At 32.0% G+C, this 25,045-nt stretch overlaps 1 protein-coding gene and 1 non-coding gene across 2 annotated transcripts; one reads left to right on the top strand and one right to left on the bottom strand.

Moving 5' to 3' along the window:
- The first annotated feature begins 8,007 nt into the window (after nt 1-8,007).
- On the top strand, nt 8,008-8,409 carry LOC127898859 (auxin-induced protein X15). Its single transcript, XM_052431351.1, has one exon. It carries the CDS (start codon nt 8,008-8,010, stop codon nt 8,407-8,409), a length of 402 nt encoding a protein of 133 aa, XP_052287311.1.
- Nucleotides 8,410-18,736: 10,327 nt separating this feature from the next.
- LOC127898994 (small nucleolar RNA R71) lies at nt 18,737-18,840 on the bottom strand. Its single transcript, XR_008050762.1, has one exon. It is a non-coding gene; the product is annotated as a small nucleolar RNA R71 (small nucleolar RNA).
- Nucleotides 18,841-25,045: the final 6,205 nt, after the last annotated feature.

Here is a 25,045-nt window from a genome sequence, read left to right as displayed (position 1 = left end):
TATTAAAGTTCAAATTTACGCTAAACTAGATATAATTGTGGGAACCACATGAAGATCCTTCTTAGTTGATGTCATTTTTAGATGCACAAATTGCTTGAACGAATAGTTTAACACCATTAATTATGTAATGCACTTATAAATGATAAGGATCAAGATCATTACATGGTTAACATTCAGAAAGAATCAAGAGTATCATGACATATATAGATACCAATAATCAAGAATGTTGTGATATGTCAAGAATTATATCATTATGTCATTTATTGGCAAAAGCTTATGTTACAAATAATGTAACAAACAACTAATAAATTTAGGTCATTGATTTTTATATTTTTTTAATCTAATGGATAAAAATAATTTTAACGTAAAATGAAGTACAAGTGTAATTGTAATTTACAGAAAATTTCATTTCTAATCATATATTTACTTTTTTTCAAATAAGTCCTCATTAATTTTTTATAATTAAATGGTTTTCTCATCCATCTCTTCTATAATTATTTTTAAAACTTTATAAAGTTTTTACTATATTTTTATAAAGATTTAAATTATTATTATATTCATAAAAATCCACAAATTCTAAATAAATTTTTGTATGTACATTTATAATTTCCTATCTCTCTTGAGACATAAAATAGATTTTTCTTCTAACACACACACACACACACACACACATTCAATCTATTTTCCATCCTAAATACATACCATCAGTGCTGTCACATAGATTTTTTTAATCTAAATTTAGTATCTTGAATTATAAGAGATAATATATGTGATAAATATCTTATATATCTAATGAATTATTCAAAAGATGTTACAGTGAATAAATTACTAGAACTCTAACGAAAGATTTCAACCCCTGATCTGATCAATGATTCAAACATGTGGAGAAATAATCAATTAAATTAAATGTCACTGTATTTATTAAATAAATTAGAAAACTCAAATTTATCTATAAATGATATAGAAAGGGTAAACAAAATCTTAGAAATTAAAAATTTCAGTGAAGGAAATATAAAATAAATTAAAAAGTTAAGAGATCAACTAAGTAAAGAATTTAATAAAGTTAAACAATTCATAAAGACTTCAACATTGATGATCATGATATATTAAAATAAGAGATCATTAATTTAATGAATAAATACTCAATAGATATAAAATTAAACAAGTTAGAGATTCATTTAAATAAAATAAAAAAAATGTTCAGTAATTTGATACTAAATTTGCTATAAATATAAATGGAGAACTTCAAAAAAATTAAAATACTAGCGATATTGTTACTTGGCTGCAGCTTGGGGTGTAAAGTAAAACTTTAAAACTTGTTGACCTTTTTAATAATTATTATCTTTTCTAAGAGTATAAAAATTTTTAGCTGTAACAAACAGCTAATGTAACATAGCAAGCTCCCATTTATTGATGTATTTTTATAAATTCTAGATGAAATCAATCCCCATGTTTTGTCACATCGATGACAGTTTACCAGAGAATGGAGGATTAGAGTGTTGTATACAAGTATTTTAATTATTTTTTTAAATATACAAAAAATATACTATATAATCATATCATCGGTTTTCTTTGATTGATATACATTCATTTAAGGTTTGCTTAAAATTAAAGCTAAAAAAATTATTGTTAAGAAACTCAAATTTGATGAAAACTTTAATCTCTAGAACATATGATGGATGAAAGAAAATGGCAATAGAAAACCTTATCTTTTTTTCTTTTAAATATTTCAACCCGTGATCTCTATTTAATTTTTTGATAAATGATAAAAAATAGATAAATAATGTTAAAAGTATCAGAGAAAACTAAATATAAATAATGCTAAAGGAAGTATAGTTTGTGTAAACTAAATATATAATATTTATTTTTTTGAAAAAAGAAAAACCATGGGTCTAGCCGTCTAGATTAATAAAGTGCAAGACCGTATTGAATAAACAATATCTTGTTTCTATTACAACAAATATTAACAGTAATGTATATGTACAAAAAAGAGTATTGACCAAGCAAGAAACAGCCTACAGTCATGTTCGGCTGGGATAAAGTAAAGAATTTGAAATTATTTCCTATTTCGATTCGCCATAAAATAGTAGAATTTAATTTTAACAGAATTTTAATTTTTTTCAAATTGAGGGATTTTGATTCTTCACCAAAAAGTAAAAAATTCAAATTCTTATTCAAATAAAAGTTAAAATTTTTAAATTTGTCCGTTTTAGAATTTTTACTTAATCGTTTATTATTATTAAATAATTATCATTTATAATTGTTTTTTGTCAAATACATTATTGATTTATTTTATAATTTATTTAATTTTCAAAAATAAAAATATATATTAAAAAAAAAAACCAGAAGTGCCAAATAGCCACTTGCTGCTGCCGAACCACCCCGCCCCATGAGCACGCCTGTCATTGCTTTTGGCCTAAAAATTTGGTGGCGTATTGTTCAAAATTTCGATCAAAGTTTTCGAATTCATCTAAATATCACTACTTACAGTTACAGCGATTGACAAGTTATGAGGTTAAACTAGTGCTCCAGATGAATAGATCTAATGGTGTGTTTGTTTCATGGAATGTAAAATGAGAATGAAATCCATGTTTACTTAGTAAAATGTAATTTGAAAATGAGAATGAAATCCATGTTTACTGCAGACCAGACTAGTGCCTATTCAGGATCACCTCTGGAATTTACGTCGTCGGTTTCCCGTCGATATACTCAAGTGTTAAAAACTTTTATATTCTTTAGTCAAACCTAGCAACAAAATCTAAAGGCTCATAGATAATACTAGATCTAGATCCCAGAAATAGTATTCTGATTGAATGGAGGGAGAAGAGAAGATACAACTAAGGACAGAGATTCGGTCTCTTTGCCTAAGAGGAATGTAACAATTTATATGGCAGATCTGAAACAGATCAGTCTGCGAAGCATACATAAAATTTAAATTACTGAAATTTAAATGCTTTAAGATAAATTGCGGAAATTAAAATGCTTTAAATTAAATTACAGAAATTTAAATTTATTACAAGCTTTAAAAGAAATTACAAATCTTACATTTTTTTCTTTACTTTGTTTTTCTTTAAAGGAAAGTGTTACAGAAAGAATGGGAAATTAATCTGAAGACAGGAAAATTCCTTGTCGTCTTCCGATTCCTAATTCCCAGAGAGAGAAGAAGAAGAAAGAAAGAAAAAAAGAATTCCCAAAAAAAATCTGAGGAGTCTAAGTCTTCCTCCTGATTTAAATACAAAGATTGGATCTTTAACTATAGCGAGTCTGTAGCTTTACAACTGTAGCGAAACTGTAGCTTCATCACTGTAGCGAAACTGTAGCTTGAAACAGTAGTCTTTGGAGTGTAGCTTGAAACAGTAGTCTTTGGAGTTGTCTTTGGATATTCTTTTAAAAATACAAGTATGATTTGGGTGAACTGACATATGCACTCTCACTTGTGTCCAGGGGACCACCCGAGGGTATAAAAATACATATTCACATACAAGAAAGGAAAGTAGGAAAATACAACTGAATACAAGAGAGGAAAAATACATAGTAGAAATATGGAATATAATTACTTTTTTTTTACATATAAATAATAACTATTTACAATGCTTTATCGGAGAGAAAATTCCAAAACAGTTGTCTTCATTTTCTTCTCCAAGAGAAATAAATGGCTCTTCATCTTGTTCATCGTCATCAGAGGAGTCAGCAACTGAAGACTTTGATCTTGAAGTGAGGAGCTGCTCCATAACTTTAAAATATTCTTCTTCAGTTTTGGCCCTGGCCAAAAGAGATTCGGCTTTGGATTTTTGGATAAGAAAGGTTTCTTGGGCTTTGACATATTTAATGGTGGGGGGTAAGAAGCCTTTAGAACGGAGCCAATTTCGGATCAGAGTGTCAGTTAATTTGGTCTGTTCGTCAAACTTTGACCACCATTTTACTTTAAAGGTTCTTTGTAAAATGAGTTGGGCTTCTTGGGTATGATATCTGAAATTCCACATCCATACCCATGGAAGGAAGAAATTTCTACAAAAACAGAGAAAGGGGGGAAACTTTTTCTTGGATTCAGAAGGGATATAATGGGTTTTAAAGAGGTTTAGACAATGGGTGGCATTTGGAGTTAAAATCTAAGGTATTGGGCTAAAAGAGTTCCACCATTGTTGAAACCAATTAGGGAGGCTTTGAACGGTTATTTTTGAATTGAAGAAAAATAACTATGAATGGGATTTCTTTGGGTTTGTATGAAAAATGTGTTAAACCATGCTTGTTGGTAATCCCAATAGGAATAAGACAAACAATGTGGTAAACGCATTTGAAAATTTGGAGGGAAGCTTTTTTGTTTGTGGAGTTGGTCTCCCCACTGGTTTGGGCTCAAGACTTTTAGAATAGTAGCCGTGGAGTAAGCTGGTTTTGAATGGGTTTCATTGAGAAAGAAATACTTGAATTTTACAGACTCAGTGGCTTCTAAAATGCTTTGATAATAAGACTGGGGTTTTGTCAAATCCCAAGGTTTGAAAAACCAGCCTTTGAGAAAAAACTTTGAAATAGCTTGAAAAGGATCAGTATGGTAAAAATCATCCTCCATAGATAAAATATTTTGGAAATGGGTTTTATCAAACCAATCGGAGGTTTGATAAAACCCATTTCCAAAATATTGAAAACAATGCGGAAAAATTTAGAATATAAATTTTATTATTATTAAATTTTATTAAATTTATTATTTTAGTTATTATTAATTATTGTTAATATTATTTTTAATAATAATAATAATAGTAATAATAACAACAATAATGATAATATTGTTAATAATGATAAATTATTTATTTTTATTAATTATTAATACTATAGATATTTTGGTAAATTGATTCTCATTCCCATTTATTTTGCCAAGTAAACACATCAATGACATTCCAGCACATTCCCAAATTAAAGAAATAATAAAAATTGAAAATAAATTATTTGTGTTAAAAAATGGTTTATTTAAAAATAATATATTTAGTTAAACATTAAAATTTTATAGCAAATGAACCAAAGTTGGTTGGTGTGTGATTCGGCACTCTCACTCCTTAAAAGAGGTAAGGAGTTCAAGCCCCGCTCTCGTATGAAGTCATCACTTTGGCCAACATTTTACCCCTTACGGGGCCGACCCGGTGCAAGTATGGATTAGTCTGGGTTATGGTATGGGTTTAAAAGTGTCTCACACAGTTGGGGCTCAATCAGGACCACCTCTGGGTTCAGACCCAAAAAAAAATTTTTTATAGCAAATATTAATAGTTATTGGTTAAAACTATCCAAATATTACAGTTCTTTTCCACGTAAAATTCTATACCAAACGAAACAATGAAAATTAAATTCTCCTCCTTTCTTCTCTCATTTTCTCTCTTCTCTTCTCTTTTCCTCTCCTCTCCTATCCTCAGTTCTTGCAACTGAACACCATCTAGTTATAAGCCTTGGAATTTGTACATGTGATTCAATTCGAATGAATATATCCTTGATCAAAGAATTTGTGGACGTGGACCTGGCGTGACTTTAGGGTGATTCAATTTGAGTGCAATCATGACTCAATTAAATTCTCGTCATAAGGATTGATTTGTAGCCTCTATTAGTTGCATTGTCGTGATTTTAGCAATATGTGCAACCTGTTGCTGCTCTTTTTCCTGTGTCAAATGAATTTAAATCCAGGAACTTGCTGCTGCTGATTTTCCTTCGTCAAATGAATTTAAATTCTTTGTTGATTTTATGCTGAATACTGGATGAAATGACTAAAAATTTATAACTAACTTTGTGTTGAGTAATAAATTCAAATCTTAACCATTATCTAGTGTTCAGCATGTGAATCATTTCAAAGGAAAATACTTAATGAGACTAAAAAATATTCTCCCCATGAAAAAAGAGAAAAAGAAAATGTTCGCCCCAATATATCTATATATGATACATCTCTCCACTCAAATATATAGCCTTTCTCATTAATCTTAATTCAAACGTGGAAATAATCACACTCCATCTTCTTGGCTTTTTAAGCCGAATCAGGTGCATAAACCAGTTTTGATAAAAGATTCGGACTCTGGGAATAATTGTGTGGAGAAGGAGTTCTCGGACAAAATAGAAGTCGATACTCTAAACGATAAGGGGCTAGATAATGTCTGATTAAATGGATCACTTGGGTGATGACAAAAAATATGTTGTTCCAACAAATTCTTCAGACAGGCTACATAACCTTGATAATAGGTTAACTATGTGGCTAATTCATAATTTTAGAAATAATTTCAAGAATGCATAAGACCTATTTATTTGTATGGGTCAAACCCATGTGATAAGAAATACTAGTCATACAAATATTAATATTAGTATTATTATTTTTAGAAATGGGGAGGTGAACAAAACCTAAATTGATTTTTTATATAGCCCGCACCTCCCCTGAGGAAGTCACACAAATATGAATTTATGTAACTGTTTTATTATTATTATTAGGATTTTTTTTTACTGTGTGAATTTTTACAATATTTATTGACAATGTAGTTATTATGAACCATTGGATTTAAATGTATTAATTATCACCGTTAATTTAATTTAGATAAATAACTAACTACTTAATAATTAAAAGATAATATTCAAGTTCGTCATCAGCATTTGATTATTTAATAAATATTTTTTAAATCATCAACAAAATTAAAAATTAAAAATTAAATATACAAATATGCATATCCATTTAGATGTATAAATAAAAACTATGAATCATTTAATCTTCAACAAATATGTTAACATGATCCTATTTGACATTTATATATAATTTGGACTATATAATTTTGAATTCTTAGTTTTATTCATTTTCTAATTTTTGTTTGAAATTACTCATTGATTAAGATTGAGTTGAATTAATTGTTGCAGTATTTACTAATCTCGTAATTTTTTGTTGAAGAAGAAATTATAATAAGATGATAAACTAAGATTGAGTTGTATTAATATTAAAATACATATTTTTTGAAGAGAAATATAAAAGTTTCAGTAACCTGTACTCGTTTCTTGTTTGTTATTTAATATTAAAAAAATGTCAATGGATTTGATAGCTAGTAAATTAAATTTTAAATAATTGAAATCAAAATATTATCCTAACTAACTCTTAATTTTGTAAACTATTGATTGATTAAGTCTAATGGCTATTTATACCACTATTAATACTGTAATTTGTATAACAGCGTCATAGAGTGATCCTTATTGTTATTATTGTTTTTAATACAAATTTTTTTATTATTTATCATATGAGTTTATAAAAGTTGATCGTACTACTTTATTGCATTTAGTTAGTAGTCAAAATAAACATATATAGCTCAAACCAAATGTGCAAACATTTATATATAGACAATTTTGAAATCGTGAACCATAAGAAAATCCTAACATTATATTCATGCCATAAATAAAGCTGCAATAGAATAAGATCCATCAAGTTCCATGCATAAAAGGACCTCATATTTGCAACAGCCGCCAAAAATAGTTCACAGCCCGGCTAATTAATACGAACCAATATTAAAAACTGTGTGGTGGAGCTAACAAAGATTTTTAAATATTGTGGTCTCAATTAACTATTTTTTCTGTAAATTTTGACTCTAGTCAAATTTCTCTAGGAATCACAGTTAATATTACATCAAACCGAGCATTTCGTTTATTATTTTCTCCTGGAGAATAGCTCTATTATCTCCCCCCATTTTCATACGCTATTGCATTGTACTTCAAAATATAAAAACATTCATCAGTTTCAAAATATTTTCGCTTGCAGATAATAAAAATAATTTTGCTAGATATATTTTTCTTTCTTGTCAGATTTATTTTTTGCAGCCAGTAATTAATATTGCTAGAACTTTTTTATCATTTGAGTTTTCCTTTGTTCATGATGTTTATATACATTTACAATAATTGATTAACATATACTTCTCCAAGATTTCAACATTAATCCGTATATATATATATATATATATATATATATAGTTAATTATGTACCCCATCAAAAAAATTCATGGAGCACGCTTCATGAAAAAACCGAAGAAAATCCTCCGGCTGTGGCCGTTTCGGGTGGAAAATTACCAAGGGAAAAAACATAAGCCTTCAGATTATGATGATAACTTGAAGAAGATGTTATTGTTGGGACAATTATCCAATGGAAGACGAGATAAAAAATCTGTTCAACGAGTTCCCAAAGGGTTCTTGGCAGTGCACGTTGGGCCAGAACTGCGTAGATTCGTCATTCCAATGGCCTATCTATCAATGCCAGAATTTAGGGTTTTGATGGATAGTGTTGCAGAAGAATATGGATATGAACAAGAAGGAGCACTTGAAATTCCCTGCGAAGAAGAAGCATTTGAGGAGATATTACTTGTATGTGTGGAAATGCATCGAATGATGTTGAAGAACAAGAAAAGGACTAATAAATAACAATAAGAAGACCAGGTAATTAAATATATTTGTTATGTGATCATTGATTCTTGCTAAAAAGGTAACAAAATTTTTATTTTATTTTTTTTTTTTTGGGGGGGGGAGGAATGTTCTGTGTAAGTGATAAGCGGGATTGTAGAATTTTATAATAAGAGCCAATTGTTAATTAAACTTTTATTGCGTAAACGATTAGTAACTCCTACGTTGCTTTAACAAATTCAGTGCTGATATTCAACACCGAGCTAAGCACCGAATCAAACACCGAAAGGGCTTCTTTGTCACATTTTTATATGTCTTGTGAAATTCTAAAAATTTATATAATTCAAGGATTTTACTCCTAGCTGGCCTTGCTTTCTTTTAACCGTGATTTATTGATTTTGAAAACTTGATGATTTCTACTTACACCTCTTCTGCCTCTAGTTTTAAATTTTTTAAAGTTTTTATTATAGTTTTTTAAAGATCTACGAATTCTAAATTACGATTAATAATTCCTTTTCTTTCTTAAGACATAAACCAAAAATATTTCTAATCTATTTTTCCATCCAAGATACATATCATCAAAAGTTTTCATATAAATTTTGTAATCTAAATTCAGCATTCTAAATTAAAAAGTTCATATCATTATTATTGTTATTATTATTATCTATTATTTAATTTTTACTATGGATGATCTTGAGTCGTGTTATTAGTGTTGCATCTATCTTGAATTATTTCAAGACTTGTAAAATAGATTATATTAATGCTATCCTATTGTCTTCCTCAAAGATGTCAAATATTTCATTGTTATCTTCAATGTTTATCCTCTTCATCTCCTTATACAGGCGTTTACTTATAAATAATTGAGTTTTAACAATCTCTATTGTATTAATAACTTGATATTCTTGACTAAAATCTAGGTTATCAATTGTATCTAAAAATTTATTAATTGATCTTTCCATTTATATAAAATTGAGTTACTATTATCACTTCATATCTTAACAATTCTAGAAAACAATCAAGGCTCAACATGTTTTTGTTTATGCAAAAATATAAGAACGTAATCAAAAGTGTTAACCAATGTACTATTCCTTGGAATTCTGGAATAGATTTGTTAGTTCTTCCAGTTATAGATTGGTCCATGTTGGCTCCGCAATAGCTCCACACATCTTGTAGAATCATCTCAAAGGCCGTTCCATACAACCCAATGGAACACACTACCAACTGGCTTAATAAGAATTGTCGAAGTGACTTTCTGGCAATCATCCCATGGAGAGTATGTAGTAGTATGAAATCTTCTTCTTTCAACACAAGTTTTGACATGTAAGATTCTTGATATATTTTTAAAATTAAAAATAAGACATAGAAGATAATAATTTCACTAAAAATGAGTTTTATTTATTTCATTTGAGATTATTACAAAGAGTTGTAAGAGACACGAGTACATATGAGAATGAGATTCCGAATGAGAGAGCGTCACCCTTCCTTGTTACATGAATCTATATATATTAACTTAAAGAGACAAGATTATCTCGTCTTACATGTCATGCGTTGCATCCTTGTAGTAGATTCTCTAGAGATAAGGTGACTATTTCTCCTTATTGTCATTTTCCGTATTATTGAGGACTGTTGTCATCCTTTTTTTTTTTTTCAATTATCAATAACCTTCACAAGATTACTTTTATAGATAAAGATATTGATAAGGCTTATCCTTTCCCTTGGATTATTTTTCTCTAAATTATTTGTTGGATCATAAACTTGTTTTTTATCCAAGTCCAAAAAACACAAAGCTTAGCCCATCTCATAGAACTTTTTAAGTTAGGTGAGCTTGGGTGATAGGTAAGATTTGTGGTGTTTAAATGTATGGTTGAGATTAATGTAGTAGGTAAAGTGATGTTTGGTTGTGATTAGTTTGTTTCATGTGTAAATACCATTTCTCTCCTTTGGTTTATGGGTCAAGAAGCTGGAAATCTTGTCTAATATAACAAACAAATAAACAAAAAGATATGTAATAAATGTTGAGTTGAGTTGTTTTAAAAAAGAAGTTGCTTGATTGTTATAATTCTCAAACAAAGTGGTATCAAAACCTGACGAGAGGAATGCAACGTTGCAAAAATCAGCTTGAGTAGAGTTCGAATGTTCCATCAACTGCCGCCGGAAGTTTCTACAGTTAATTTGAGTCAACTCTCTAAGTTGAGCCGAATCAGAGTCGAGTTGAGCCAAGCCAAGCCGAGCCTATTTTTATTGACTGAGGCGAAGCTAGTTTTACCGTCGTCGAGCTGCATCCAATTGACCTAGTTGATTGAGATAAAGTTTGACTGTTGACTTTGACAAAAAAAATTCAATTTTTGGTCTAAGTCTCTCCTAAGGTTTTTCAATGTTCCGGATCCATCCATATGTTCAAAATCTCCAAATTCTCACTGAATTTGTAAATTTGACAAATGGTAGCATGATATCATTCCAAGTTTCACAATTAAATAGAAGCAAGTTTGATAACTGGAGTATCAAAATGAAGGCTTTATTAAGTGCACATGATGCATGGAAGTCATGGAAAAAGGCTTTATTATGCCAGAAAATAAAGCAACTTTAACTGCAACACAAAAGGAGACTTTGAAAGATTTAAAGAAGAAAGAGAATAAAGTAAAGTATCTCATCTTTCAACCATTATATGAAGATGCTTTTGAATAGATTGCTGGAGTAACTTCTTCAATAAAAGCATAGGAAAAGATAGAGACCTCTTACAAAGGAGCAAATAAAGTTAAAAAGGTTTGTCTCTAAACATTAAAAGGAGAATTTAAATATTTACATATGAAGGCATCTGAATCTATTTCAGATTATTTTACTCGAGTTCTAATTGTTACTAAAGAATTAAAATAATGGTGAAGAGCTAAACAAAGTAAGGATTATTGAAAAAAATACTTCGTTCGGTGGATTCGAAGTTTGACCATATTGCCGTAACAATTAAAGAAACAAAAGATTTGAAGGTTGTGATGATCAAACAACTTCAAGGTAGGTTGCAAGCCTACGAAGAAAAACAAAAGAAGAAACATGGGATCAAAGAACAACTCCTCAAAATAAATGTCAATACAAAGAAAAAAGAAGAAAGCTTCGACAACAACAAAAGATAGTATGTTTGTGGTAGAGACAGAGGACGAGGTAGAAGCTGCGGTCATGAATGAGATTGGAATTTCAACAACAACTCTAATTATGGAAAAGGAGAAAACTCAACCAAAGGACAAGGCAAAGGTAATCTAAGATCGAGGTACAACAAATCTCAAGTACAGTGCTATAATTGTCAAAAGTTTAGGCATCATACTTCATAATGTAGAGCCCAAGTACTAGAATTGATGAGAAAGTGAATTATATTAAAGAGAAGAATGGTGAAGATGACACACTTTTAGTAGCATGCAATGACCCCAGTGGAGGTCAAGAAAATACATGGTATTTTAATGAGTGGCAATAGAAATATGTTCACGTAACTACATGAATATGTAGATGGCAATGTTGCTTTTAGAGATGATTTAAAAGTACCAATAAAAGGCAGAGGTAAGATTCTTTTTCGTGCAAAAGATGATGGCCACCGATTAATTTCAAATGTTTACTATGTGTTTAGTATAAAAAGTAACATCCTCAATTTAAGTCAACTATTGGAAAAAAGCTATGATATTACTTGAAAGATTATAATCTTTTTTTTTTAAGAGATGATAGAGGATACCTAATTACAAAGGTGAAAAAGTAAAAAATAGAATGTTTCCTTTAAATATTCACAATGATGTTGTAAAGTGTCTCAAGGCTTATTATAAAGACCTAACCTGGATTTGGCATCTTTGATATGGGCATCTCAACTTTGGAGGATTAGAGCTACTATCAAAGAAAAAACATGATGAAAGGCCAACCTTCAATTAATCATACCAATTAACTTTGTAAAGGATGATCACTTGGCATAGCAGAAAGCAAGAATAAAACCATCCTTAACAATGCAAGAAGCGTGCTCAAATGTAAAAGATTGCCCAAGGAGTTTTGGGCAGAAGCTACTGCATGTGCAATCACCTATCTAATAGATCTCCAATAAGAAATGTATAGGGCAAGACACCACAAGAAACATTGTAACACATGTTCCTTGTTTGTTTAAATTTAATTATGCTTATCTATTTAATTGTGTATCTTTTGTTTGTGTGAATTGATTTTAATTAACATTATTTGACATAAGGTATAATTCTTTTTATTTATTTTTTAAATAAATTAAAAGGGATTATCAATTTTTATTGTATAATGTTTTTTTATAAAAGCATGTTTTTTTTTTATAAAACTTAAACTCTTTCTATCTTCCTACGATTTATAATTCTTTACCCAGATAAACGTATAAAAACAAAGAATTCTAGGGCTTTCTTTTGTGCATTTTGAAAGAAGTTTTGAGATATTTATCATTCTTTAATACATGTTGCAGTCTAATATGATCTTATATGTTTGATGATAAATGCATGAATTGTTCTCTTTATCATGGATGACTAGCCAGACATATTAAGGTGTGAGCAGTGTGACTTGATTACTATTTTTTTCTCTATTTTTTATTTAATTTTTGCATGAAAGTTTCTATAAAATTAAGTTAGACATTCCAAGGTTTTCAATAATGTATTTTGTGAAAAGAGATTCCAAGTAACCAATTTTTTGTCAATTTACGAACTTAGAATAGTGGTGCTAGAAAATTATGATTTTCAGCAGCAAGTCTGGCTTCACCGATTTTTCTGACTGACAGATGATCTCTGAAAATTATGCTAATATTTTTTTAGTTAATTCTTACTATGTCTACTTATTGTATGTTTAATTTCATAATTTTTGGTTAAGTATAAAATTATTAAGAATCGTTATGTTGGGCTGCTGCAAATTTGGAGACTGCTTTCTAAAATTGCAATGGCTGATGATAAAATTACTTTATGCTATTAAAAGGATTTATAATGACTTATAAAAATTATATTCATATAACATTATGAGTCCTCTATGATTTAAAGCTTATTTGACTAATTTTCATTGAGATAACATTAAGTTATGAATTTTTGAAATTACAAAACACAAACCTGAAAGGTTTGTTGGTCTCTTAATATAAATTCGTTTAAAATAATTTTACATCTTCAAAAATTTTAGAAATTTGATATATTGTTTCTTGATGTTTCTATTGTTGTAAATTCAAGTTGTCTGTTACTTGATGTTTCTATTATTGTAAAATCAAGTGGTCTAGCCTTTAGGAGTTTTATTAAATATTTTACGAATTTTCTAATTTAGTGACCTCTATTTTTATAACTGTTAGACAGTGTGGACATGTACATGTAAAATTCTTTTTGCATTATGTTTCTGACTTTTATTCATTTTTTTTAAATTTTTATATGAAATGCTACACATTTTTATGGTTTCTTTTCTTTAATTTTTTACAATTTTCTGACATATGATTAGTTTAGTAAAAATCAGCTTGTATAGGATGGTTAAGTTTAGGCTACCTTTGATGGTTTAGTGCTTATAATTAGTCTTGATTATGTTGAATTTATATTAAGGTCAAAGAGAGTAATAATATTGATAAGAATATGTCTTGATGTATTAGAACGAGAGTGAGCTCATGGTTAGATTATTGCTCTTTTTATTATTGAGGATCGAGTTATGTAGATTCATGCACGATGCATGTATTTCACTATTAAATTACTTTTAATTCGAGGTATGTATTTTGTTGAATGAAAAGCATATGAAACTAATATGTTTAGTCTGTTACAATATTTTGTTAAGTAAAATCACTCTTTAAAATTATTTATAATAAAACTTTATTTATTAAAAACTTGTTTTACAAATTGTCTTAAAAAATGAAAACATTTATTGAATTGCTTTAAGTCAAATACTTTGAAATAATTATCAATTATTTAAATGTAATTTGCGGAAGCTTACAAATGATTAAAAGTTCAAGGATGGTTTTAAATGATTTGGCTCATTTTCCGTAGTTATGTTATTTTATATTGTGTTATGGAAGTCTAGTCGGATTTTGTGCACATATGTTGTTAACGTTAACGATTCTCGCGGGGTACAGTACCATGAACGATGTTATAAGGCCAGGTCACCAGATCTACAGGTGATATTATGTGGCATGGGCTAATTAGATTTTATGCGTTTAAAATGCTTTTGTTATGTTTAAAGGATTTAAATGACTTTATGATGTTTTGATTTATTTATATTGCTAAATGATGATTTACAAAGGTAATTTATCATATTATTATGCATATCTAAGAAATTCAATCAATTATATTTTAATGGGTTTTAGTATTGTGCATGAATTTACTTACCGAGTTGACAGCTCACCCTTCGTTACCACATTTTTTGCAGATAGAGTTAGATAATATAAGCTTATAGTCTTAGAAGGAAGAATAAGAGCTTGATTTCTTTTAGGGATTAATGTTACATTAATAATCTATGAATATTTTAGCTTCCTTTGGGATGATATTTATTTAAGGATTTGTTATTTCATTACTTATTTTCTTTTGGAGGTTTAAAACATTTATTGTTGGATATTATTTTGATGGTTTAGAAATAAGAATGATGATATGCAATTTCGCTTCAATTTCACATTAGTACCTTGTTAGTGGAATTAAGGTGTTACAAATATGGAGTGGCAGAAAGCCAGGCATCTCCCATCTAAGAGCTTTTGGAAGCATAGCTCATGTACATATACTAGATAAGGAAAGAGCCAAGCTCGATGACAAAAGTGAGAAGTTCATCTTCACCAGCTATGACAACAACTCCAAAAGCTTCAAACTCTACAACCCAAACAATAGAAAGATTTTAATGAATATGTGAATTTTTATGAAAAAGGAGAATGGGATTTTGGCTCTAATGCAGATGACTTTAAGTTTTATCCCTTTGAAGAAAATACGCAGACATCAAAAGAGTAAGCAGGAGAACAACAAAAACCCATAACTCTACCTACCTCACCAATAACAAGCACTCATGGAGACTCATCGCCATCTTTTTGGACGAGAGAGATGTAGCATGCACGAGAAGTTTACAGTATTTTTATAAGGTAACTAAGAGAGTTGATAATCTTACTCTCTTTTGCCTCTTTGCTGATTATGACTAGTTAACTCCCAAGAAATTGTTCAAGATGAGAAGTGGAGGATCATAATAGATGAAGAAATCAAAGCCATCTTGAACAATGATAATTGGGAACTTACCACTTTTCCCAAAGGTCACAACGCGATTAGTGTTAAATGGGTGTACAAGATGAAAAAAATGTCAAACGACTTGAAAGGCACAGGCTAGTTGTAAAAGACTATAGTAAAAAAATAGTAGAATACTAATTTTATTAATTATGAAATCTTTTATTTGATAAATTCACTACTACAAAACTGATCATTTCTGATAGAATTATTCTGTCACAAATAATGTTACTGACATAATTATTTTTTGTCACAAAAGCCACAGTAAGAATGTTGTGACAGAATATTTATTTATTTGTGATAGAAAATAACTGTCAAGAAACAGTATTAAAAATATTCTTTCACACGTGGCAACTTATATGTATAGTATTTTGTTGATGTGGCATCCTATTTGGCAATTGAGTTGGCATATCTGGTCTACAATTGGCTGACATGTTAATTATAATTTTTTTTAATGTAACTGATGTGGAATATGACATATTTGTACATGTGGAATAATTTGCAAACGTGGCATATGATGTGGCTACTAACATTATGGTAACGTGGCAATCATTTCTGTCACAAGTGGATGATAGATTTTTGTCACGGTGGGAAATATATTTTGTCACATGTGCATGATAGATATTTTTCAATTTCAATTATCCTTTTTTTACAATTCCTAAATAATAAAATTCTAAAATAAATCCATTACAATTTTTAAAAAAATACAAATTGGTTCAGTAAATCACATAATAAATTTTTATAAAATATAATCCAACATACATATATTTATATCCAGTATTCCAACATATAAAGTAGAAGATAAATTCAATCCAGGAAATAAACATATACATTGATCGGTTAACTAAGAGATAACTACCAAAAATATATAGCTTAAATTATTGAAATTGACTCCAAAAAGAAACATCAATATATGTTAATTGTTGAGTGTTAGAAAATGCATATTTATAAAGGACAAAATCATCATTTTACATTTCAAGTCTTACTAACAACCCTTACTTTTATGTATTTAACCTTCTTGTGATTTAATTACATGTGTTTTATTTTAATTAAGTATTTTATGTATTTTAGGGGCATTATAGTCATTTCATAATAAAGGAGAAATCAGACGGCAAAACGGACATCACTTTTGAACTCAGGACGGTCAAAAACCTTAGGAGGAGCATAAAAGGAAAAATGGCACTATTCACATGTACGGTACTATTCACGTGTACGGTACTGTATACGTTACTGTTCACATAGACGGATGATGACGTGGCATTGACCGATGATGTGGCATTGACTGATGAGGTGTCACGATCCTGTTGGACTAAAATTCTTATGTACTGTTGATGGTGACGTGGCAGCATATCAGTGGACGAAAAATCTCGCGTACGGTGCATGCATCACACAGGATTATTTTCAACCAAACCGCGTTACTGTTCATCCAGGTCAAACCGCGTTACTGTTCAAAGTCGGGTCAAACCGTGTTACTATTCACGCGTGGTCAAACCGTGGACTGTTGACTGATGACGTGGCGCAATCCTGAGCGTCTAAACTGTTTTTAATCCGATGGCCATGATTTACTCCATGTATCTATAAAAAGGGGGTCTCTCCCTCCTAATTTGATATCTCTGAATCCATTTTTGGGATCCATTTTCTGTAATTCCTTCTCCATCTTATATTTTCTTCGTATTTTAATAAATTCCCATTTTGCCCCTAGTTCAATTATGAGTGGCTAATTTTCTTTCAAGCTTGGATTGAAGGTGAGGTCTCAACATGTGTCATGGGCTTTATTTGGTAAATTTATTTTCTCTTCCCCTCTAGTTTTTGTGGATGTTTTGACTTCTCGTCGACAAATAATACTAATCTTGTCTAGTACCGCCTTGGTTTCACCGGCCCTCTAGTACAAGGTTATTATTATTTGGCACGATAAGCCCTTAGCACCATATTGATTAGAGCGTGGTTCATGAGGTGTGGATTCCCCCCTCATGATTTAATTGGCATTAATAAGGATTATTTAGCCCATGATGCATGTTGATATGAATCCAGATACCCAAGTACGTCATCTTAATAGAATTCTCTTCAATTTATTCTCGCCATTTCAATTCCAATTTTAGAATTTATTCTCGCCATTTTAATTTAAGTTTTTGCATATCCCAAATCATTTCCACCACAAATTCAATCACCCATTTACAAAATTAATTCTACACAATTAAAATCCACCTCCTCGTGGGATCGACACTCGTCACCATTAGTCTATACTACAATAGATTCGTGCACTTGCGAGTACATTAAAATTTGCACAACAAGTTTTTGGCGCCGTTGCCGGGGAGGTAAGTAATTTTAATTCGTAAAATTAATTTTTGTGAATAATTTCTTTTATTTGTTTTCTTGTAATTTTTATTAAAAAAAGAAAAAAAGTGAATCTGCATTTAGAGGTTAGTATTTCTTTTCTTTCTCTATTCTTTACAATTCTGCAATTTAATTTTTAAGTTATTTTTCTTTGTAATTTTTGTTTGTCTTAATTTAATTTTCTTTATTAAATTTTAATTTAATTTTTAGTTAATTTCACGTATTTGTTTGTGTATTTTTATAGAAAGGTTGTAATAGCACAATAAGGTTAGTATCGTAATTTCTCCCTCTTCTTTATTTATTATTTATTTGTTTTGTTCCCATCTTTATTTTTATTTTATTTGTTTTGCATGCATGGTCGTAGGTCATTATTACCTAATCTTGAACCTATAGACCTTGAACTTGAGAAAACACTTCGCACACACAAGCACGTTAAAAATAAAATGGATTTACAAGCACCACAGGAGAGGCCATTTAAGGATTATTTCAGTCCTTTAGCAAATTTGAGCACATCATGCATAAGATACCCAAATGTAGCTGTTAGGAGCTTTGAGTTAAAACCTAGTGTGCTAAATTGTCTCCCCACATTCTATGGCTTAGAAAATGAGGATCCATATAATCATCTGAATGATTTTCATGCTATTTGTCAAACTTTTAAATATGAAAATTTTTCAGACGATGATGTTAAACTTAGACTATTCCCATTTTCTTTAAAAGATAGAGTTCGTTCATCGTTAAATACTTTACCTGCTAATAGCATTTCATCATGGGAACAAATGGTAACTAAATTTTTGAATAAATATTTCCCAGTGCATAAAATCAATGCTATTCGCAGGGAAATCTCGGAGTTTACCCAGAGAGAGGACGAACAATTTTTCGAAACATGGGAGCGATTTAATGGGCTACTCTTGAAGTGTCCACATCATGGGTACGAGAAATGGCACCAATGCCAATACTTTTTGGAGGGATTACTACCAAATGTGCAAGAATGGCTAATGGCAACAAGTGGAGGAGAGCTAATGTCAAAAAGTGCATCAGAAATTTGGGAATTCTTCCAGCGACAAGCAGATAATTCCCAACAACGGAGTCGATCACTCAGGACTACTAGAAGAATTAAAGGAGTGAATGAGGTTCAAATTGGCGAATCAACTTCGGGAATCAAAGAAGTCAAGGAGATGGTTGAAGGTCTTGCTCGACAAATAACATTGTTATCGACTGCTAAATCAACAGAACCACATGACCATGACTCATACTCAGATCAAGCCAATGCCATAGGTGTAATGAGAAAGCCATCAAATTACAACCCATACTCCAACACATATAACCCTGGATGGAGAGACCACCCCAATTTTTCATGGTCTCAAGGATTCCAATAGAATGGACCAGCAGCTCCAGCTCCACCAATGCAACAAATTCCTCAAGTTCCTCAAGCCTCTCAGCCTCCATTTAGACCATACAATCAGAACCATAACTACTCTCAACCTAGACCATGGGAGGATTCATTCCAGAATCTCAAGAATCTTACTCACTCTACGATTGAGCAACAGAACCGCACCATTGATGGACTACGAAATGAATTGAGAGCGGGCTTCAACTCACAAGCCCAATCAGTTTCAAGCCTCGAGAAGATGGTGGGACAACTTGCTTCTTCAGTTCAAACCTTGGCAATGACCGTTGAGAAAGGTAAGTTTCCAAGTCAACCAGTGCCTAACCCTAAAGGAGTGCATGAAGCAAGTACCAGTTCACCACAGCAGCATGGAGAAGTCAAAGCAGTAATGACCTTGCGAAAAGGAAAAGAAGTCGACAACAAAGTGGAGATGCCGGTGACAAAAGAAAATAAAATTGTACCTGTGAATGTTGAGGAATCATCACCGGAGGAGAAAGAAGAAACCAACCCACGAGAATACGTTCCGAAAGCTCCATTTCCTCAGAGGTTAGCTAAAGGAAAAAACGGAAAATCCACAGGTGAGATTCTTGAAATCTTCAAACAGGTAAGTGTTAACATCCCTTTGCTTGATGCTATTAAACAAGTTCCATCTTATGCCAAGTTTCTTAAAGACCTTTGTACTAAAAAGAGAAATATGCATGTTCAAAAGAAGGCATTTTTAACAGAAAACGTTAGTTCTATACTCCAACATAAAATTCCTTTAAAATGCAAAGACCCAGGCTCCCCCACTATCTCATGTAGTATAGGGAACCACACAATTGAGAATGCTTTGTTGGATTTAGGAGCTAGTGTAAATTTATTGCCTTACTCTATGTTTGTGAAACTTGGACTTAGAGAATTGCACCCAACTCCAGTGGTGTTACAACTTGCAGATCGGTCCACAAAAATACCTCGTGGTATTGTGGAGGACGTGCTTATCCAGGTAGACAAGTTTTATTTTCCTGTTGATTTCATTGTAATTGACACTCAACCAATACATGATTCAAGGAAGCACATCCCTATTATTCTAGGCCGACCTTTCTTGGCAACTACGGATGCTCACATTCAATGCAGGACTGGAAATATGCAGTTGTCTTTCGGTAACATGACTATGGAGCTGAACATCTTCAACATTGCCAAACAACCTCACAGTGCAGATGATGGAATTGTTGATGTGGATTTAATTGAAGCATTAGTTGATGATACTTTTGTTTCAAACCTTAGTGATGATCCTTTACAAACATGTTTAACTCACTTTGGTTTGAATTTTGATATTGACAGATCGGTCGATGAGGTCAACACCCTGCTTGACTCAATACCATCCATGGACACTAATGAATGGAAGTCAAGAGTTGAACAACTAGCACCATCAGAGAAGAAACTCATCCCATCATCAGAATCACCACCGAAACTCGAGCTCAAACCATTACCCAACACTTTGGAATATGCATTTTTGGGGGAAGAAAGAACTCTGCCGGTAATCATCTCATCATCCCTCAATGACGAACAAAAAGGTAAGTTGTTGGATATTTTAAAAGAGCATAAAGGGGCATTAGGATGGACCATAGCAGACATCAAAGGTATAAACCCAGTAGACTGCATGCATTACATTCACCTTGATGAAAATGCTAAAACTACTAGGGAGATGCAACGTCGGTTAAATCCTAATATGAAAGAAGTTGTTAGAACTGAAGTCCTTAAGCTATTAGACGCAGGTATCATTTACCCAATTTCTGATAGTTCATGGGTCAGTCCTGTACAAGTTGTCCCTAAAAAGTCAGGAGTCACAGTAGTTACCAATGCTAATAATGAATTGATACCAACTAGAATAACTACAGGGTGGCGTGTATGCATTGATTACAGAAAATTAAATTCTGTCACACGTAAAGACCATTTTCCTTTACCATTTATCGATCAAATGCTTGATAGATTAGCAGGCCACGAATTTTATTATTTTCTAGATGGCTACTTAGGATATAATCAAATTCCTATAGCACCAAAAGATCAAGAGAAAACCACTTTCACTTGCCCTTTTGGCACTTTTGCATATAGGAGAATGCCATTTGGATTATGTAATGCACCTGCTACATTTCAACGATGCATGTTGAGCATTTTTTCTGATATGGTGGAACGATTCCTTGGAGTCTTTATGGATGATTTTTCTGTCTTTGGTGACTCGTTTGATCAATGTTTACATCATCTAACACTAGTTCTGCAGAGATGTATCGAGAAGAACTTGGTCTTAAATTGGGAGAAATGCCATTTTATGGTAAAATAAGGTATTGTTCTCGGTCACATCATTTCGAGCAAAGGTATTGAGGTTGACAAAGCCAAGGTGGATCTCATTTCTAATCTTCCTCCACCAAAAACAGTCAGAGAAGTAAGATCTTTCCTTGGGCATGCTGATTTCTATAGACGTTTCATTAAAGATTTTAGCAAAGTTTCTAGACCCTTATGCAATTTACTTGCTAAGGATGTACCTTTTATCTTTAGTGATTCATGTCTTATGGCGTTTGAAAAATTAAAACAGTTGTTAACATCATCACCCATCATTCAACCCCCGAACTGGAACTTACCATTTGAGCTCATGTGTGATGCATCTGATTATGCAGTAGGAGCAGTATTAGGACAAAGAGTTGATTGAATTCTCCATGTTATTTACTATGCTAGTATGACATTGAATGATGCACAGTTGAACTATTCAACTTCTGAAAAAGAAATGCTAGCAGTAGTGTTTGCATTAGAAAAATTTCGATCATATCTCATTGGTTGTAAAATAATTATATTCACGGATCATGCTGCTCTTAAATATCTTCTCACAAAGAAAGATGCAAAAGCCAGACTAATTCGTTGGGTGTTACTTTTACAGGAGTTCGACTTGGAATTCAAAGATAAGAAAGGCACAGAGAATGTTGTGGCGGACCACCTCTCTCGTCTCCATTTTGACACAATTACAGAATCATTACCATTGAATGAGTCATTTCCAGATGAACAATTAATGAATGTGGAAGTATTACATTGGTATGCTGATATAGTTAATTATCTTGTTACACGTAAACTTCCAGAGCATTGGACCAAGCAAGACAAGGCTAAATTCTTTGCAGAAATAAAGAATTTTTTTTTGGATGACCCTTATTTGTTCAAGTATTGTGCAGACCAAATTGTTAGACGATGCGTCCCGAAAAGTGAAATTCCGAATATCCTTTCATTTTGCCATGAACAAGCTTCTGGAGGCCATTTCAGCGCTAAGAAAACAACAACTAAAGTTTTACAATGTGGTTTCTATTGGCCAACTATATTTCAAGATGCTTACACTTTCTGTTCTTCATGTGATAGGTGTCAACGAATAGGGAGCATTACACGAAGGAATATGATGCCATTAAATCCAATTTTAGTGGTTGAGATTTTTGACGTATGGGGTATCGACTTCATGGGACCCTTTCCCCTGTCTTTTGGCCATCAATACATATTGGTTGCTGTTGACTACGTATCGAAATGGGTAGAAGCAATTCCATGTAGGACCAATGATCACAAGGTGGTGATAGCATTTTTGAAAAGCAACATTGTTTCACGCTTTGGATTCCCTCAAGCAATAATCAGTGATGGTGGTGCCCACTTTTGTAACAAAGCATTCAAAGCTCTTTCGACAAAGTATTCAATCACACACAAAGTGGCGACCCCGTATCATCCGCAAACCAGTGGCCAAGTTCAGATCTCCAATCGAGAAATAAAGCACATATTAGAAAAGACGATGAGGCCGGACAGAAAAGATTGGTCATTAAGACTTGATGATGCCTTATGGGCATATAGAACGGCTTTCAAGACCCCGATTGGGATGTCACCCTACAGGCTAGTGTATGGAAAAGCTTGCCACCTACCTGTGGAACTCGAGCATCGTGCATATTGGGCAATCAAGAAATTCAATTTTGACATGCAGCAAGCCAGCTCAGAAAGAAGATTACAACTGGCAGAACTTGAAGAAATTTGCAATGATGCATACGAAAATGCCAAGATTTACAAGCAACGAATGAAAGTCTTCCATAACAAGCAAATTATGAGAAAATCTTTCACTCCAGGCCAGAAAGTGCTTTTATTCAATTCTCGCTTGCACCTATTCCCAGGTAAGTTACGCTCTCGTTGGTCTGGCCCATTTATTGTTCATACTGTTTTTCCACATGGTGCAATTGAAATTAAGGACCCAAAGAACGGTGTCACGTTTAAAGTTAATGGTCAAAGATTAAAGCCATATCTAGAGTACCAACCACATGGAGAAGACACCGAAATAAATTTGAGTGACCCACCATATTTGAATTGATTTTTTTTCTTTTCGTTGATTTGATTTTTTTTTTCTTTATATTATTCTTCTACTAATTGAAATTATTTTTGCATAAATGTGTTTGTTTAACTATTAAGTTTTCTTTTATCATTTTTAATCATGAGTACCTTACTTAGACCGTTCCTCCTGAACATTCTTAAACCACTTCAACGTGCCAAAACTCATCTCAAAAGGCAGATTCAATTTTGTAAAACACATCGCATTTGGGCTCTACAACCACCAGAGTTAGTAGCCTATGTTGAGGGTTTAGAAAGCCAACTCAGAGACATTGAGAGAAGTGTTTACGATATCCAGTTGGAGCTTGAGGTAAATTCAATAAGAGGACGATTTTAATTTTCTTTGTTTGTTTTAATTTATTTTTCTGTTTGTGTTCTTTAGTTTGTTACCCCGGTAAAGTGGCAGATAACAGTACTCCGTGACAATTAAGTCGGTTACTTCAGTTTCCCATAATAACTGATATTCTGAGGCAAATGTATGGATAAAAACGAGACTCTAGCGAAGCTTCACAAGTGATTCCCTTCACTTCCTCAGAATGCCCTCCTTACGATCTATAAAGCTCGGTCCAAACGCATGCGATTACTCATGAGGAATAACATACCTGCTGACATCCGTTGGTTAATCGAGGCTAAAGTACGATCGGCAGGTGAGTTACCTCCAAAATTTATTGCATACATGCCTGGTTGTGGTAAAGGAAATTATGCAAGAAAACGACGAGCTCGAAGAATTTCTGTTGCTTGTCATAAGTGTGCCAGAATGAGTTGCAATAAAAACCCATGTTCTTTAGGAATGATGTCTGATAACAGGGAAGATAAGATTCAATTCATTAGGGATGGCTTGAATAAGGAGTCATTGGATGATATCCTTTTGTCTCTTGAAACGCATCCTAGTGGATATGTGCAAGGAGCGATTCTCCAGTTATGGCCATTATTCCAGAAAGAGCATGCACGATATAGTCTTGGGAATCTGACTATAAACGACCCTGTTTGCCAGTTTATAAGAAAACTGATTAGGAAGCCTATCCTCGACCCATAGAGGGCGTTCAAGCCGTTTCTGGACGTAAAACCAGAGGAAGATGTGAGCCACAGTCGCAACTACCTGTAAATATCCGTTCACTTTACTGTTATTTTATTTTACTATTGTTTTATTGTGTGCATTATTGTCTTTAATAATTTTATTACTGATTGCTTTTTCCTTATTACTGTTTTCTTTTTCCCTTTTTACTGTTTCCTTTTTTACTCGCGAGCCACGTGCTTTACGCGTTATTTGACACTGACATGTTACCTCATACACAACTGTGACCCATTGTCACCAAGACTCTTAAATGTGATTTTTTTTGTCAAGCACTCACAAATTATTTTTTGAGAAGTATCCCAA

The sequence above is a fragment of the Citrus sinensis genome, chromosome 7, assembly GCF_022201045.2.
Source record: "Citrus sinensis cultivar Valencia sweet orange chromosome 7, DVS_A1.0, whole genome shotgun sequence".
Taxonomy (NCBI): Eukaryota; Viridiplantae; Streptophyta; class Magnoliopsida; order Sapindales; family Rutaceae; genus Citrus; species Citrus sinensis.
This window is presented reverse-complemented; position numbering and strand designations above follow the sequence as displayed.

Coding starts and splice junctions, on each gene's coding strand:
- LOC127898859 (XM_052431351.1), top strand. CDS start 8,008: ATGAAAAAACCGAAGAAAATCCTCCGGCTGTGGCCGTTTCGGGTGGAA.